Below are 18923 nucleotides of genomic sequence, written 5' to 3'. Positions count from 1 at the left end.
TTTTTTTGGAGAAATATTTCATTTTCTGTAACAATTTCAAGGGTGCAACGCTTTCGGTCATGACTGTATAAATGTTGGTCACACACAGTGGGTTTCTTTGTCGCTCCATTGGGAGACCCAGACAATTGGGGTGTATAGCTTCTGCCTCCGGAGGCCACACAAAGTATTACACTTTAAAAAGTGTAACCCCTCCCCTCTGCCTATACACCCTCCCGTGCATCACGGGCCCATCAGTTTTTTGCTTTGTGTTGAAGGAGGGTCCTACACTCTCAGGGACACTCGGTGATCCCTTATTTAGACGATCTTCTGGTCAAGGCACCCTCCCAGGTGGCATGCCAACACAGCCTGAACACGGCTCTGGAGACTCTCCAGAGGTTCGGGTGGATCATCAATTTCCCAAAGTCAAAATTGACTCCGACCCAATCGCTAACTTACCTCGGGATGGAGTTTCATACTCTATCAGCGATAGTGAAGCTCCCGCTGGACAAACAGCGTTCACTACAGACAGGGGTGCAATCTCTCCTTCGAGCCCAGTCGCACCCCTTGAGGCGCCTCATGCACTTCCTAGGGAAGATGGTGGCAGCAATGGAGGCAGTTCCATTTGCCCAGTTTCATCTGCGTCCACTCCAATGGGACATTCTCTGCAAATGGGACAGGAGATCGACGTCACTCGACAAGAACGTCTCCCTTTCTCGAGCGGCCAAAGCCTCTCTTCAGTGGTGGCTTCTTCCCACCTCTCTGTCGAAAGGAAAATCCTTCCTGCCCCCATCCTGGGCTGTGGTCACGACGGACGCGAGTCTGTCAGGGTGGGGAGCAGTATTCCTCCACCACAGGGCCCAGGGCACATGGACTCAAACAGAGTCCTCCCTTCAGATCAATGTTCTGGAGATAAGGGCAGTGTGTCTAGCCTTAAAGGCTTTCCAACCGTGGCTGGGAGGCAGGCAGATCCGAATTCAGTCGGACAATGCCACGGCGGTGGCGTACATCAACCACCAAGGTGGCACACGCAGTCGCCAAGCCTTCCAAGAAGTGCGGCGGATTCTGCTGTGGGTGGAAGCCACAGCCTCCACCATCTCCGCAGTTCACATACCGGGCGTAGAAAACTGGGAAGCAGACTTTCTCAGTCGCCAGGGCATGGACGCAGGGGAATGGTCTCTTCACCCGGACGTGTTTTAAGAGATCTGTTGCCGCTGGGGAACACCGGACGTCGACCTAATGGCGTCTCGGCACAACAACAAAGTCCCGGCATTCATGGCACGGTCTCAAGATCACAGAGCTCTGGCGGCAGACGCGTTAGTTCAGGATTGGTCGCAGTTTCGACTGCCTTATGTATTTCCTCCTCTGGCACTGCTGCCCAGAGTGTTACGCAAGATCAGGTCCGACTGCCGCCGCGCCATCCTCATCGCCCCAGACTGGCCGAGGAGGTTGTGGTACCCGGATCTGTGGCATCTCACGGTGGGTCAACCGTGGGCACTACCAGACCGACCAGACTTGCTGTCCCAAGGGCCATTTTTCCATCTGAATTCTGCGGCCCTCAACCTGACTGTGTGGCCATTGAGTCCTGGATCCTAGCGTCTTCAGGGTTATCTCAAGAGGTCATTGCCACTATGAGACAGGCCAGGAAACCAACGTCCGCCAAGATCTACCACAGGACGTGGAGGATCTTTCTGTCCTGGTGCTCGGATCAGGGTTTTTCTCCCTGGCCGTTTGCCTTGCCCACTTTTCTGTCTTTCCTTCAATCCGGAATGGACAAGGGTTTGTCTCTCGGCTCTCTCAAGGGACAAGTATCGGCGCTTTCCGTGTTTTTTTCAAAAGCGTCTAGCCAGGCTTCCGCAGGTCCGCACGTTCCTGCAGGGAGTTTGCCACATAGTCCCACCTTACAAGCGTCCGCTAGAACCCTGGGATCTTAACAGGGTGCTAACGGCTCTTCAGAAACCACCTTTCGAGCCGATGAGGGATGTCTCTCTATCACGCCTTTCGCAGAAGGTGGTCTTCCTAGTGGCAGTCACATCACTTCGGAGAGTGTCTGAGCTAGCAGCGCTGTCATGCAAAGCCCCCTTCCTGGTGTTTCACCAGGATAAGGTGGTTCTGCGTCCGGTCCCGGAATTTCTCCCTAAGGTGGTATCCCCTTTTCATCTCAATCAGGATATCTCCATACCTTCCTTTTGTCCTAATCCAGTTCACCAATGTGAAAAGGATTTGCACTTGTTAGATCTCGTGAGAGCACTCAGGCTCTGCATCTCTCGTACGGCGTCCCTGCGCCGTTCTGATGCGCTCTTTGTCCTTGTCGCTGGCCAGCGTAAAGGGTCGCAGGCTTCCAAGTCAACCTTGGCTCGGTGGATCAAGGAAACGATTCTTGAAGCTTACCGTTCCTCTGGGCATCCGATTCCGTCAGGGCTAAAAGCCCATTCTACCAGAGCCGTGGGTGCGTCCTGGGCATTGCGGCACCAGACTACGGCTCAGCAGGTGTGTCAGGCGGCTACCTGGTCGAGTCTGCACACTTTCACGAAACACTATCAGGTGCATACCTATGCTTCGGCAGATGCCAGCCTAGGTAGGCGAGTCCTTCAGGCGGCGGTTGCCCACCTGTAGGAGGGGGCCGTTTTACGGCTCTTTTTATCGAGGTATTCTTTTACCCACCCAGGGACTGCTTTTGGACGTCCCAATTGTCTGGGTCTCCCAATGGAGCGACAAAGAAGAAGGGAATTTTGTTTACTTACCGTAAATTCCTTTTCTTCTAGCTCCAATTGGGAGACCCAGCACCCGCCCCTGTTCCCTTCGGGCTGTTGTTCTTTTGTGTACACATGTTGTTCAAATTGTTATTTGGTTCATGGTTTCAGTTCTCCGAACATCCTTCGGACTGAGTTTTACCTTAGACCAATTTATAAGTTTCCTCCTTCCTGCTTTGGCACCAAAACTGATGGGCCCGTGATGCACGGGAGGGTGTATAGGCAGAGGGGAGGGGTTACACTTTTTAAAGTGTAATACTTTGTGTGGCCTCCGGAGGCAGAAGCTATACACCCCAATTGTCTGGGTCTCCCAATTGGAGCTAGAAGAAAAGGAATTTACGGTAAGTAAACAAAATTCCCTTCTTTTATTTCTGCAGCCAAAACCTGCTTTCTTGGTAGTAAAACCAACGTGTTCAAAAAAAAATTTCAGCATGTTCGCTTTTTTTTTTTTTTTTTTTTTTTTTGGGTGCGGATTACTTGTGTGCGTTGTCTACAGTACATGTTTAATAACGTACTTGGTGGTTGTTCTCAAAACTGCTGCAAAAAAAAGAGCTGATGTTTTGTTTTTTTTTTTTTTTGTTTGTTTTTTTTCTCACTGCTTCCTATTGGTGAAAAACGCTGCAAAAGTGTGGAAGGAATTGATATCGCTGGAGATTTAAAAAGCGCTGCCTTTTTCCAATTCAGTTAGGGATAAAAAAACGAGCGTGTGCATTAGATTTCTGAAATCTCACAGCTTTTGCTGTTACAGGAAAAACAGCTTTTCATTTGCATTAAAAAATCGCTTTAAAAAAAAATAAATAAAACATATCTTTATTATGGTCTGGTCTCCAGGGAAGGGATGTATGTGAATATATAATCCCACAGATATGGGTAGATTATGAAGTACAATCTCACACATCCTATTCTAGAGTACGGAGTCATCCTGCCACTCTATAATGGGTAGGAGGAGCAGTTCACGCCGAGCGCACAGCAGTGTGATCAGTGCATGAACCATTCAAACAGTATATTCCTCATTAAGATTGCTGCAGGGGCCGCTGACGTATCGGGCGTGAATTCTTATTCATTAAATGACATATATATGAGTGTCTTTATCCAGGAAAGAATCATATTAGAGGAATTATTGCTCATTCATAAAGTGTTTTATGCATGTAAATGTAGCAGATGTGTGAATATGCTTTTATCTTCAGCACACCACTTGTGTGTATTACTTTCTTTTAGGCCATTGGTGCAACGTTTGCAGCTATGATAGGCGCTGGCATGCTTGTTAGATCAATACCATACGATCAGAGTCCAGGAGCGAAACATCTGGCTTGGATGTTGCATTCAGGTAATATGGGGGAAAAGATCCTGTCATTTAAGGGGTAACGCAGGAGTTTTATTATTTTTGTGCATGGAGCGAAGAAGTTGCAGGCAGGTAGTTGCTAAATATCTGCCTTATTCTGCACAGGGACTATCTCTCCTAGTTATACTATCGATTCTGCTGCTTACGTTCACCTTACATCAACAGAGCAGATCTTTCTCTTCTGCTCTGCTGTTAAGCAGGCTTTACACACTGCGATATCGGTCCCGATATCGCTAGTGTGGGTACCCGCCCCCATCTGTTGCGCGACACGGGCAAATCGCTGCCCGTGCCGCACAACATCGCCCAGACCCGTCACACATACTTACCTGCCCGGCGACGTCGCTGTGACCGGCGAACCGCCTCCTTTCTAAGGGGGTGGTCCGTGCGGCGTCACAGCGACGTCACTGAGCGGACGCCCAATAGCAGCGGAGGGGCAGAGCTGAGCGGGACGTAACATCCTGCCCACCTCCTTCCTTCCGCATTGTGGCCGGGAGGCAGGTAAGGAGAGCTTCCTCGTTCCTGCGGTGTCACACGGAGCGATGTGTGCTGCCGCAGGAATGAGGAACAACCTCGTTACTGCTGCAGTTATGATTTTTGAGAATGGACCCCCATGTCACCGATGAGCGATTTTGCAAGTTTTTGCAACGATGCAAAATCGCTCATCGGTGTCACACGCAACGGCATCGCTAATGCGGCCGGATGTGCGTCACAAATTCCGTGACCCCAACGAGTTTGCATTAGCGATGTCGTAGCGTGTAAAGCCCCCTTAAATGGGGTGTCACTGCTGACATGAAGCTGATTGACATCCGGTTCCTACTGACAGGCAGTGGGTAGCCGGCTGTCAGTCAGCATGGCATCAATGGAGCAGAAGAGAAGACTCTGCTCTGTCGACGTGATGATAGCGGAAGCAAGAGAATCCTCAGAAGGAGAGCTCTGTGACTGTTCTGAGCCAGCAGAGATCTACATTGGTAAGAATAGGCAGGTAGTGTAGTAACTACCTGCCTGAAAGTTCTTAGCTACAGAGGGAAAATAATAAGTCTTTACTCGAGTGCTCAGTCCTCAAATCGAGCAAGTCGGACACTCGACGTGCGCGAGAGGGAGTGTACCAGCATTCTTTTTTTTTTTTTTTTTTTTTTTTGTTTGCATTTCTGCTTTGTTGCTGCCTCATTCTTAATCCATTATTTTTTGGCCTGTACCCCTAGTCACATGACTATAATGTAATTCATATACAATTGTGCGTTTTTGTAGGGCTTTTTCAGTGTGTTATCCTTGATGGAATCATATCTTGTAGAGTCCAGTACCTAGCCATCCAGACAAATGGAATTGGCATATTTACTTTTTCCATTGTGTACAGAATGGGGAAGATGCTTTTTTGTTTTTTGTTTTTTTTTCCTAGTTGAATTAAGCCTAAACATTTCCCCAACACTATTTTAGTACTTTCTAGTTTATCAGAAATGTTGAGCTCATTGTTGCTTCTTTTGTGTCCTGCAGGTGTTATGGGAGCAGTGGTTGCCCCGTTAACCTTACTTGGCGGTCCTCTGCTGATTAAAGCTGCGTGGTACACAGCGGGTATCGTAGGTGGTCTCTCAACTGTAGCTATGTGTGCCCCAAGTGAAAAGTTCCTAAATATGGGAGCCCCGCTCGGCATCGGTTTGGGCTTGGTTCTGGTTTCCTCCATTGGTACGTAGCTTTGATGTAGAATTTGACATAATCCATGGTTCTGTGTACTGCCCTCTACAGTATTCTCTCATGCTGTGTTCCTTATATAGAACGTACTGTACATGGTTACAACATTTGTATAACTGTTAAAATGCTTATGCAGCCTATGAAAAAATCATGGCCCATCCTTGAGTACCAAGTTTTTTTTTTATTATTTCATAAACCAATTTTACAGATGAAAATAAGAAACTTTGTAATATATCTTATTAGAGAAATCTTCTTTCCCCTCCAGGACTGATCATTCATTCCCCACTTAGGGGTGAAATTCAGTGATGGCACAATATTACATTACTGAGATAGGAGACAGCAGTTGCTATATATTATGTTTCTTGTCCTTAAAGAGAACCTGTCAGCAGGATTTAGCATTTTAAAGTAAAGCCATGGCCATAATGGTGCTGTGATGGTGATTAAATGGTACCTGCAGTGAAGGAATCCGATCTGTGGTCGTTGCATAATCTTCCGCTATAGTTTTCTTTTAATGATGTCGTCTGTGCATCGGGGTGGGACTTTGGGAATGGGTCTTCTGCTTCTCCACCCCTCCGCCTGCCTCCTGCACCAATGCACCGCAGACATCGTTACATGAAAACGTTAGAGGAAGATTATTCAGTGACTACAGATCGGATTCCTTCACTGCACATATCCATGTAATCACCATAATGGCTTTACTTTATAGCGTTAAATCCTGCTGACAGGTTCTTTTTAAACAGTACGCATCCTTGTTATTTTTATTTCATAAACCGTTTACATGAAAAGTCATTTTATATTTTAGCATTTTATTTGTACATTATTTAAAGCCTTTTTTATCTTTTTCTTTTAAGGCACTATGTTCCTTCCTCCCACAACTGCTCTTGGCGCTGGACTCTATTCAGTCGCTGTGTATGGAGGTTTGGTCCTTTTTGGAATGTTCCTTCTATATGATACCCAGAAAGTCATAAAGCGTGCAGAGACCACTCCTATGTATGGGATGGTGAGATACGACCCAATAAATGCGTAAGTATAGTACAGACATGCACTCCTTTCTTAATATACACCATATCTAAGAAACTGTGTGTCCAAAGCCTTACGGATCTCCAGCTTATAAAATGCAGCTTAGTTAGGTCTGACTTCTGATTTATCTGTGCAAAGTAATTTTACTTTAAGAAGACTTGTTACCTGGTTCGTTTTTGATTTCTTATTCTAAATGCTCCCCTGAGTATGTACACTTTTTTTTTTTTTTTTTTTTTTTTTCTTTTGAAATTGAGGGAATTTTTAGTACTTCTTTTTATGGTTTCTAGCAAAGGACAATGAGCAGCCTAATGTCGCACCCCAGAGATTACTGTGAGTTGTGCTCCTTTGGGTAATACACTTGTCTCTGTAACCTTAAGGCTATGTGCCCATGGGACTCTGTACCTGTGGATTTTGCCATGGAAAACCCGCGGATTTATCTGGATTTTCTAGATAAATCCGTAGGTTTATGCAAGTACAGACACTCCCCATATTATCCTATGGGAATTGGGGAGTGCTGTATCAATGGTGCGGTATGTGCGGCTGTGGAAAATTCTGCGGATTTCCCGCTGCTGCATGTAACTGAAAGTCAATTATTCATGCGGATATATCTGCGGATGTCCTGCTTTTCCACAATGGAGATAGAGGCCGGGACGTCCGCAGGTATTTCCGTACTTGTCACACAGGTTTACCGCAACAAAAATGCTCGAATCCCGTAGCAATGGATAGCTGCGGATTCCGAGCATTAGCTGCAGTAAACCTGCGGACAAACTTGCGGCAAAATCCGCGGGTACGTTGTCCCGTAGGCACATAGCCTAAGATTGCACACCGCAGCAACCGGAATTAAATGGCAGAAAAAAACGTGCCCTTTGTATTGGTTGATCATGGGGTCCGCGTTCCTAGTCTGCAGGACACTTATGGGACTATAACTAGTGCAAAACTCCATTTTCTGTGTTGAGTCTTGTATCAGATCGTTAGAAGGTATTACCTGCCCAGTCTATTTTGGAGACCAATAAAAAGAGATCCATATGATGGAAAAACACAACTTTTTTTTTTTACATTTTTTTTCTATTTTCCTGTGCTTTTTTTGTAATGAACATAAGAAGTTTTCCACCTCTTCATTAAAGTGCATGTGAATAAAGTGAAAACAAATGCTACAAAATATGGTTAAATATAGTATAGTGACCCACGCTGCAGTCCAAGGACTATATTGTCCCCCTTCTTTATGGTATGTTCACAAGTGCTTGAAAATCTATTCCCTTCATTGAAACAGGCTTGTTTCTGCAGGAGACACATGGATTCCTACAAACCTCATTCAGATCTCGTTGTAATTTGTCTTGGTAAAACTGCAACAGTTGTTCATTTTGATGGAAACTTGTTTATTTCTTTTTGCTGGAGGTCAGGCTTTACGTATAATGAAACTAAAAATCAAAACAAAATGAAAACATTCCAGTATACTCTGTTCACCGAATGCTCTTTGTTCTCCGTTGCCATAATTCCCTGTTGGTTTCTTGTGTCGTCTGGCCGCCTGTCCCTGAAATGGCTTTGCCTAGGCAAACCTTGGCGCCGATGTGTGCAACACTATGATGACCGGTCTTGATTAGGAGATCTGCTGGAATCAGATGCTCCTGATTCATGAAGAGGCACATGTCTCTTCATACATCGGGAGCGCCAGTTCAAGTGCATACACCTCTAGGCGCCTCACCACAAATCCTATTCCTGTCCTTGCTGGAGTAAGATTTGTGTTGTAGTGATCACTATGGCACATCGTGATTAGCAGTAGTCGCCGCACCTCCATACCGTCTCAGCGCTGAACAGTTTATCAGAGCTGGGTGAAAAATCGTGAGTGCCTAAAGTAGCATAATTGTAGTGTGGCTGCCAATGGTGCCAAAATTATGCCTTTCTTCAAAGGTTTTTTTTTATTTTTGAAGGGAACCTGACAGGTGCAATATGCACCCAGAACCACGAGTAGTTCTGGGTGCATATTGCTAATACCTTCCTAACCGTCCATGTATCTAGTAGCAAAGAGATCTTTAGAAAAGGATTTCTAAACACATTTTATCTTATTCTAATGAGTGTGGGCACTAGTCCCAAGGATGTTATATCCCCAACTAGCCGCCCTCTTAGCATGTTAGCACACCCACAGGGGAGTACTAAAATTAAAATGCTGTTCAATTCAGCATCATCAGCGGTGACACGCGTACCTGTGTTTGCTGTGACCGCACTTCTGAGTCCCCGGCATTTCTAGTCATGCGCAGTAGACCACTTTGAATCCGGGACGCGTATACCCGGCTTCATACTGCGCATGACCGGAAGTGCCTGACATTCAGAAGCGCGGTCACAGCAGACACAAGTACGAGTGTCACCGCTGATAGTGCTGAATTGGATAGCATGTTGGTACACTCCTGTGATCTACTAACATGCTAAGAGGGCGGCTAGTCGGGGGATATAATGCCCTTAGGACTAGTCCCCTCACTCGGCATACAATAAAAGATCTTTAGAAATACTTTTCTAAAGATCCCTTTATCTATTCTAGTGTATACAGGGACAGTTGGGCAGGAATTAGCAATATGCACCCAGAACTGATCATGGTTCTGAGGTGCATATTGCACCTTACAGGTTCCCTTTAAAAGCTTTGCTGTATTAAGCCTGTTGTGTGCACATACCCTCATTTTGTGTGCACATACCCTCAAGTTTCCAGGTACATGTTTTAGATGTCATGGAACGTAAAGGATTAAAAACCTAATACGTCTGTAATGACAAGACTGAGTGTTCGATTCACCATATGCGACTTTTTTTAAAATCCCTTTTCTTTACGTTTTACTATTTTTTTTTTTTTTTTTTTTATTTATTTTTTTTATGACCATAATATATTTCTGCTTTTCAAAATTTTGCTCAAGATAAAAACTGCTTCTTTTTTGCCTTTTTACATTTTTTACATCAAAAAGTTGTTTCTTACTCTTAAATGTCACATAATTTATGCAAAAATTCATAATTCATGTGTATATATAAAACTACTGCGGTGAGGGTGGAGTACTCCATCTAGTCAATCTCCATTTGTACAACAATAACAGTGCTTTTTTTTTTTTTTTTTTTTTTTTTTTTTTTTTTTTTAAGTCACAATTGATAAATTGGCTGCAGAGACCTGGAAAAAAAAAAAACATGCTCACATGACAGACCCATAGAGTAGGCTTTGGTGCAAGGCAAACATTGGCTAAAAACCTAACAAGCTGAGGAAAAGGAGTAAATACAATGCTGGATCTCACCGTAAGGCCTAAGACACACGGCATGAAAATCGGAGCAAGTGGAAAGTCATAAAACATCACATTCTACTCGGACTAATATTAGCCTATGTGCCAGCACCTATGAGCGATTATTTTCTCAGCCCTGATCGGACCGAGAAACCAGTTGCAGCATGCTACAACTGTAATGTGATGCTTGTATCTCTCGCACCCATTCAAGTCTATGGGGTGAGAGAAATATCGCACTTGCTCTACACCGGTGTAATGTGAGTGCAGAGCGAGAATGGCAATAGCCGGCAACGGAGGAGAGGGAAAGATAAATCCCTCCCTCTCCTCCTCAGCGCCGCCCCCCCCCCCCCCGCAGCTGTGGTCCGATCGGACCTCAGTCGCAATGACACTCTGCTCCCACTGTGCTGCTCGTGTGAGTCGAGTGTCATGCAAGGTTCGCAGTAGTCCCCGTGTGGCCACGGTTTTAAGGGCTCTTTTCCACTTGTGTACCGCTTTCGATGCGAGAGCATCAGAAGCGATATGCTAATGATGCTCCGCTGCGTGCATCAGCCAAGGGTCATGTGACTGTGATGTAATCTTGTAATTGTATCACATGTGCGGAGAATAGGGGGTATAGCACTTTCTCCCATCTTTTCCGCTGTCTGTCTCTGCGTATATTGCACTGCACTCTGATTACATGCGAGTGCAGTGCGATGTTTCACACACTCCCATAGGCTTGTATGGGGGAGCATAAGCCGAGACTCGCTGCCAAACACAGCATGCTGCAACTGCACCGAGAGCACAAATCAGTCAAGAAATAACAGGAAAGAGGAAACTGCCTCATTGATTTTTGGGTTTTGTTTTTTTTTATCAGATTGCATTTGAACATGAAAATTGCAGGTGGAAAAGAGCCCTTAGACTTCTACTTTTCTCAATTCCACCTTAAAAAAATGTTCATCTGCAAAACCAGAATGTTTGAACACCGGCTGTAATAAAGGGCCCCTCCTATCCTAGGTATGATGGACTGTAGGAAGGGATTATTTATTTTTTTTAATGCATCTTTATAATAGAAATTAGCCATAAATGTCTGGATGTGTCTTCTCCGCACAGTAAACCAATATTTCGTGGTAAATGGTGAATGTTACCTATGTGTCTTGAAAGCCTTCAGGCAGATGTATTTTTCCCTTTCTCTTGCAGGTGTATGGGAATTTACACTGACACTCTGAACATCTTCATCCGTGTGGCCATGATGCTGGCTGGCGGAGGAGGCGGAAGGAAGAAATAAATCTGTGCAGCTCTCATTATCTTGTATTGATTGCCCAGAGCACTTTACTTATCTGCCGGACCATAAATATATGCTAATATATACATCATCAGCACGAGTACGTTTATCTCTGCAACTAAGCCAGAATCGAGTTGATTGAATCTGTTCTAAAAAGCATTTACTGTGAATAAACACAATTCATAAGAATAATTTAGGATTGGAACAAAGAATGCTATAGAACCATTCATCTCCGCAGCAGTAACAAATAGCGCAGGATGCAAGGAAAATGATTTCATATTCTGAAATTCAATTGCATGGTGAAACAGTACATCTTGAAGAAAGCCCTGCGTGACTGCAGAGGGGGTCGAGGTGAGAAGATTTGTGTGCAATTACCTGTGTGCACCAAAATGCAATGAATTCATGTCATATATTTAAAGAATATTTACTGAAGCAAAAAGAGCGTTTATGTAAAGCGCAGAAAAGAGCATTGTATTTTATCCCTTCAGTCGTGAGGAGCTAGAAAAAAAAAATCCAAACTCACTGAATTGCCGGAGTCTTTTATGCGAAAACAATGTGTGAAATAATCCAGAGTTTCTCGCTTTTGTTTAAATTCGTTCATTGTGGTTTTTGTTTTTTGACAAAATGTTAAATTTTGGTGAAGTGTAAAACACATTTCACGTGGAGCGTTTGCTATATGGTGTAGATTTTTTTTCTTTTTCTTCTAAAGAATGTATTATATGATTATTAAATCTTTATTGTTGATACTTAGAGTGAATTAATTCTATTAAGCTATTAATAGAATGGGGAGCGGTGGGGTCCCTTACCATTCTGTAATAATATTGTTTTGATGGCCGGGCTCAGGAGCCTTGTAGTGGGAGTCAGCATTACGCAAGAGCTACATGGCGACACAAAAATCGCAGCAACACTGATTTCCTGCGGGGTCGCATTATAACCTGTGACTGACGTAAAGGTGTAACCTTTTCGATTGTTGTTCACAAGCAACACATCGGTACAAATCACATAGGACATGCAACCTACCTGCAACTTAGGTGTTTATTTACTACATTTTAAGAGCTGTAAAATAGTCTGGGAGTTGCTGTCATACCACACATGCTGCTGTGCAGCTCTTTACAACTGTTACTCCACGACTAGTCAGGTTTAACTTTAAAGAGGTGGTCCACCTCACAGCATAGTGCCCACACATCAATGTAAAGCTCATAATGAAGGCTTTTCTCAAATACCTTGTGTAGTCAATTGTGTCTCTGAGCGGTGTTATTGCGGTCCATTCACCCCCATCCTGTGACCCCCTGGGCTAAGTGACTTCTGAGATCTGGTGATGTCACGTCACAACCTCACCAAGGTGGGCCCCAGTCTCTCTAAGTGGCTGAGCTGTGGGCCCAGTTTCACCGCTCATCACAGCCCAGCACCACTTTTGCTTATGGCGCTCTGAAGCGAAGGAGAGAGTGCGCAAGATCCTGTGAATATGTAACATCATTTCTTTGGAAAATGCATTTCTTCGGCGCTCCATTGGGAGACCCAGACGATTGGGTGTATAGTACTGCCTCCGGAGGCCACACAAAGCATTACACTAAAAAGTGTAAGGCCCCTCCCCTTCTGGCTATACACCCCCCGTGGGATCACGGGCTGATCAGTTTTCTGCTTTGTGCGAAGGAGGTCAGACATCCACGCATAGCTCCACTGTTTAGTCAGCAGCAGCTGCTGACTATGTCGGATGGAAGAAAAGAGGGCCCATACTAGGGCCCCCAGCATGCTCCCTTCTCACCCCACTTTATGTCGGCGGTGTTTGTTAAGGTTGAGGTACCCATTGCGGGTACGGAGGCTGGAGCCCACATGCGGTTTTCCTTCCCCATCCCCCTGAGGGGCTCTGAGGAAGTGGGATCTTACCGGCCCCCAAGCCCTGAGGCCGGGCTCCATCCACAGACCCATGGAACCTACTGGATACGGAGCTGGGTACCGTTCAGGGACAAGGCCCTGCGACATTCAGGTACTCTGTGTCCCAAACAGGCCGCGCACATTCCAGACTTGCTGGGTGTGCTAGTGCGCCAGGGACAGTAGCGCTGCGCGCTGGGGTTACAGTCACTGCAGTTTTTCTGAGTGACTTTATGTATTGGGGACTGCCGCGCCGGCCGCCCCTGGAGCGGCGGCGCGGCTGCGACTTGTAGTGCGCCGGGGACTTAGCGCCGACCGTGCTTTTACGACGGCGTCGCTTATAAATTTAGTCCCCGGCTTCTGCGGCCTAGCTCCGCTTCGTTCCCGCCCCCACCCTGTCAATCAGGGCAAGGGAGAGACGCTGTACGATTAATCAGCGCCGAGGGCTGGAGTCTTATTTACATGCTCCAGCCCTCTCACTGAGCACAGTGGGACGCAGGTTTCCCGCTCTTTGTCTGCACACGCCCAGGGCCCGCCCCTCTCCATAGGACGCCGGCAGCCATTCCTACATGCAGTCTGGCTGGAGAACGGACACAGGCTCTGGGAGACCCAGACAAGGGATTTCTGGCGACCACACACCCGCGTTAAGCGGGCGGTAAGCAGCACTTTAGTGCTGGCCCCACTAGTGCCACAGTGTTATTTTGGTGTACCTTTTTTCTCTATACCATATATATATATATATATATATATTGCACTGTAAGGTCGCTTCTTGGCTGTATACCCTATCTTGCTCTGAGGAGACGACAACATGTCATCCGCAAAACGCAAGGGTGCCAAGACACAGGCTGTAAGCGCTGCTTGTGCCGCTTGTGGGGCTGATCTACCGGCAGGTTACAATGACCCCCATTGTGTGCAATGTTCGGTTCCCTGTGCCACTTCGTCAGCCGGAGTCTATGGTGGTAGTGGCCCAGGCAGAGTCGCCGGTGAACCCTGTCCCGGTGACGGGGACAGAGTTTGCAGTTTTTGCTGACAAGATGTCTGTCACTATGACAAAGATCCTAGAAACCTTGCAGGCCAGGCCAGTTACTCAGACCATGGACACTGCTGCGGCAACGTTCCCCGGTCCCCCTCAGTTGGAGTTAATCCGTGCTTCAAGGGGGTCCCAGGCATCTCAGCCTGACGGCTCTGATTCAGATGACAGTCCCAGGCAGCCTAAGCGAGCTCGCTGGGAGAGACCTTCCACGTCATCACGCGGATCAGGGTCTCAGCGAGAGGAGTCTCTACATGATGAGACAGAGGAGGGTGATCAGGAGTCTAATCCTGAAACCGCTCTCAATCTGGATACTCCTGATGGTGACGCCATGGTAAATGACCTTATAGCGGCCATCAATAGTCTATTGGAAATTTCTCCCCCTGCCCCTTCTGCAGAGGAGGCAGCTGCACAGCAGGAGAAGTTCCATTTCAGGTATCCCAAGCGTAAACTGAGTACTTTTCTGGACCACGCTGACTTCAGAGAATCAGTCCAGAGACACCATGCTTACCCAGACAAGCGTTTCTCCAAACGTCTTAAAGATACACGTTATCCCTTTCCCCCTGACGTGGTCAAACGCTGGACCCAGTGTCCAAAGGTGGACCCCCCAATCTCCAGGCTTGCGGCTAGATCCATAGTTGCAGTGGAGGATGGGGCTTCACTTAAAGATGCCAATGACAGACAGATGGACCTTTGGTTGAAATCTGTCTATGAAGCTATCGGCGCGTCGTTTGCTCCAGCATTCGCGGCCGTGTGGGCACTCCAAGCTATTTCAGCTGGTCTGGCACAGGTGGACTCTATCATACGTCCAGCAGTGCCGCGAGTAGCGTCCCTAACCTCGCAAATGTCTGCGTTTGCGACTTACGCTATCAACGCTGTCCTGGACTCTACAAGCCGTACCTCAATGGCGTCTGCCAACTCTGTGGTTTTGCGCAGAGCCTTGTGGTTAAAGGAATGGAAAGCGGATTCTGCTTCCAAAAAATGTTTAACCAGCTTGCCACTATCTGTAGATAGACTGTTTGGTGAACAATTGGCTGAAATCATTAAACAATCCAAGGGTAAAGACTCCTCCTTACCCCAGCCCAGATCAAGCAAACCTCAACAGAGGAAGTGGCAGTCGAGGTTTCGGTCCTTTCGAGGCTCCGGCAAGACCCAATTCTCCTCGTCCAAAGGGACTCAGAAGGAGCAAAGGAGCTCAGATTCCTGGCGGGCTCACTCACGCCCCAAGAAAGCAACCGGAGGAACCGCTTCCAAGGCGGCTGCCTCATGACTTTCGGCCTCCTCCCTCCGCATCCTCGGTCGGTGGCAGGCTCTCCCGCTTTTGTGACATTTGGCTGCCACAGGTCAAAGACCGGTGGGTAACAGACATTTTGTCTCACGGGTACAGGATAGAGTTCAGTTCTCGTCCTCCGCCTCGGTTCTTCAGAACCTCCCCACATCCCGACCGAGCAGATGCCCTTCTGCAGGCGGTGTGCTCACTAAAAGCAGAAGGAGTGGTGATCCCTGTTCCTCTGCAGGAACAAGGGCAAGGTTTTTACTCCAATCTCTTTGTGGTTCCAAAAAAGGACGGCTCGTTTCGTCCTGTTCTGGACCTAAAGCTGCTCAACAAGCATGTGAACGCCAGACGGTTCCGGATGGAATCCCTCCGCTCAGTCATTGCCTCAATGTCTCAAGGAAATTTCCTTGCATCAATAGACATCAAAGATGCTTATCTCCACGTGTCGATTGCTACAGAGCACCAACGTTTTCTACGTTTCGTGATAGGAGACGACCATCTCCAGTTCGTAGCTCTGCCATTTGGTCTGGCGACAGCCCCACGGGTTTTCACCAAGGTCATGGCGGCAGTGGTAGCAGTCTTGCATTCTCAGGGACATTCGGTGATCCCTTACTTAGACGATCTACTTGTCAAAGCACCCTCTCAAGAGGCATGCCAACTCAGCCTGAATGTTGCGCTGGAGACTCTCCAGACTTTCGGGTGGATCATCAACTTTTCAAAGTCAAATCTGTCACCGACCCAAGCACTAACGTATCTTGGCATGGAGTTTCATACTCTCTCAGCGATAGTGAAGCTTCCGCTGGACAAGCAGCGGTCACTACAGACAGGGGTACAATCTCTCCTTCAGGGTCAGTCGCACCCCTTAAGGTGCCTCATGCACTTCCTAGGGAAGATGGTGGCAGCAATGGAGGCAGTCCCGTTCGCGCAGTTTCATCTGCGCCCACTTCAATGGGACATTCTCCGCCAATGGGACGGGAAGACAACTTCCCTAGACAGGAAAGTCTCCCTTTCTCAGACGGCCAAGGACTCTCTGCAATGGTGGCTTCTTCCCACCTCATTATCACAGGGAAGATCCTTCCTACCCCCATCCTGGGCAGTGGTCACGACAGACGCGAGTCTGTCAGGGTGGGGAGCAGTTTTTCTCCACCACAGGGCTCAAGGGACGTGGACTCAGCAGGAGTCCACCCTTCAGATCAATGTTCTGGAAATCAGGGCAGTGTATCTTGCCCTACTAGCCTTCCAGCAGTGGCTGGAAGGAAAGCAGATCCGAATTCAGTCGGACAACTCCACAGCGGTGGCATACATCAACCACCAAGGAGGGACACGCAGTCGGCAAGCCTTCCAGGAAGTCAGGCGGATTCTGATGTGGGTGGAGGAAAGAGCATCCACCATATCAGCAGTTCACATCCCGGGCGTAGAAAACTGGGAAGCAGACTTCCTCAGTCGCCAGGGCATGGACGCAGGGGAATGGTCCCTTCACCCGGACGTGTTTCAGGAAATCTGCCGCCGCTGGGGGGTGCCGGACGTCGACCTAATGGCGTCTCGGCACAACAACAAGGTCCCGACCTTCATAGCGCGGTCTCGCGATCAAAGAGCTCTGGCGGCAGACGCCTTAGTGCAAGATTGGTCGCAGTTCCGGCTCCCTTATGTGTTTCCACCTCTGGCACTCTTGCCCAGAGTGTTACGCAAGATCAGATCCGATTGCGGCCGCGTCATACTCGTCGCCCCAGACTGGCCGAGGAGGTCGTGGTACCCGGATCTGTGGCATCTCACGGTCGGCCAACCGTGGGCACTACCAGACCGTCCAGACTTACTGTCCCAAGGGCCGTTTTTCCATCGGAATTCTGCGGCCCTGAACCTGACTGTGTGGCCATTGAGTCCTGGATCCTAGCGTCTTCAGGATTACCCCAAGGGGTCGTGGCCACCATGAGACAGGCTAGGAAGTCCACTTCTGCTAAGATCTACCACAGAACGTGGAAGGTTTTCTTATCCTGGTGCTCTGCACAAGGAGTATCCCCCTGGCCATTCGCGTTACCTGTTGTTCTTTCCTTCCTGCAATCTGGGTTGGAAAAGGGCTTGTCGCTCGGCTCCCTTAAAGGGCAAGTCTCGGCACTATCCGTGTTTTTTCAGAAGCGTCTAGCACGACTTTCTCAGGTGCGCACGTTCCTGCAGGGGGTTTGTCATATCGTCCCTCCGTACAGGCGGCCGTTAGATCCGTGGGATCTAAACAAGGTCCTTGTTGCTCTCCAGAAGCCGCCCTTCGAGCCTCTGAGGGATGTGTCACTTTCTCGACTCTCACAGAAAGTGGCCTTTCTGGTAGCGGTCACGTCTCTTCGGAGAGTGTCTGAACTAGCAGCGCTGTCATCCAAAGCTCCTTTCCTGGTGTTCCACCAGGACAAGGTAGTGCTGCGCCCTATTCAGGAGTTTCTCCCTAAGGTGGTATCCTCTTTTCATCTTAATCAGGATATCTCCTTGCCTTCCTTTTATCCGCATGCAGTTCATCGGTATGAAAAGGATTTACATTTGTTGGATCTGGTGAGAGCACTCAGAATCTACATTTCCCGCACGGCGCCCCTGCGCCGCTCGGATGCACTCTTTGTCCTTGTCGCTGGTAAGCGCAAAGGGTCGCAGGCTTCCAAAGCCACCCTGGCTCGATGGATCAAAGAACCAATTCTTGAAGCCTACCGTTCTGCTGGGCTTCCGGTTCCATCAGGGCTGAAGGCCCATTCTACCAGAGCCGTGGGTGCGTCCTGGGCATTACGACACCAGGCTACGGCTCAACAGGTGTGCCAGGCAGCTACCTGGTCGAGTCTGCACACTTTCACCAAACATTATCAGGTGCATACCTATGCTTCGGCGGACGCCAGCCTAGGTAGAAGAGTCCTGCAGGCGGCAGTTGCCTCCCCGTAGGGGAGGGCTGTCTTTGCAGCTCTAACATGAGGTATTTCTTTACCCACCCAGGGACAGCTTTTGGACGTCCCAATCGTCTGGGTCTCCCAATGGAGCGCCGAAGAAGAAGGGAATTTTGTTACTTACCGTAAATTCCTTTTCTTCTAGCTCCTATTGGGAGACCCAGCACCCGCCCTGTTGTCCTTCGGGATTTTTGGTTGTTTTCGGGTACACATGTTGTTCATGTTGAATGGTTTTCAGTTCTCCGATGTTACTTCGGAGTGAATTTGTTTAAACCAGTTATTGGCTTTCCTCCTTCTTGCTTTAGCACTAAAACTGATCAGCCCGTGATCCCACGGGGGGTGTATAGCCAGAAGGGGAGGGGCCTTACACTTTTTAGTGTAATGCTTTGTGTGGCCTCCGGAGGCAGTACTATACACCCAATCGTCTGGGTCTCCCAATAGGAGCTAGAAGAAAAGGAATTTACGGTAAGTAACAAAATTCCCTTCTTTAAAATGCTTAAGCTTTTCAACATTAAAGAGTTCTTCCCTTTTTAGGAGTGGAAATAAA

General features: G+C 47.7%; 1 protein-coding gene across 2 annotated transcripts in view; it reads left to right on the top strand.

The window, feature by feature from the left end:
• The window catches only part of GHITM (growth hormone inducible transmembrane protein), a 29624-nt gene extending 17592 nt beyond the window's left edge, over positions 1 to 12032 (top strand). For both annotated transcript variants that reach the window (XM_075349016.1, XM_075349015.1), the window contains exons 6-9: positions 3948 to 4056; positions 5563 to 5751; positions 6609 to 6780; positions 11202 to 12032. In XM_075349016.1, coding sequence (XP_075205131.1) covers positions 3948 to 4056; positions 5563 to 5751; positions 6609 to 6780; positions 11202 to 11289 — 558 coding nt within the window. In that variant the 3' untranslated portion in view covers positions 11290 to 12032. The remainder of the gene's footprint in view (positions 1 to 3947; positions 4057 to 5562; positions 5752 to 6608; positions 6781 to 11201) is intronic.
• Positions 12033 to 18923: the final 6891 nt, after the last annotated feature.

The sequence above is a fragment of the Anomaloglossus baeobatrachus genome, chromosome 5, assembly GCF_048569485.1.
Source record: "Anomaloglossus baeobatrachus isolate aAnoBae1 chromosome 5, aAnoBae1.hap1, whole genome shotgun sequence".
NCBI lineage: Eukaryota > Metazoa > Chordata > Amphibia > Anura > Aromobatidae > Anomaloglossus > Anomaloglossus baeobatrachus.
Note: the sequence above shows the minus strand (reverse complement) of the source record. Positions and strands in the feature narration are given on the sequence as shown.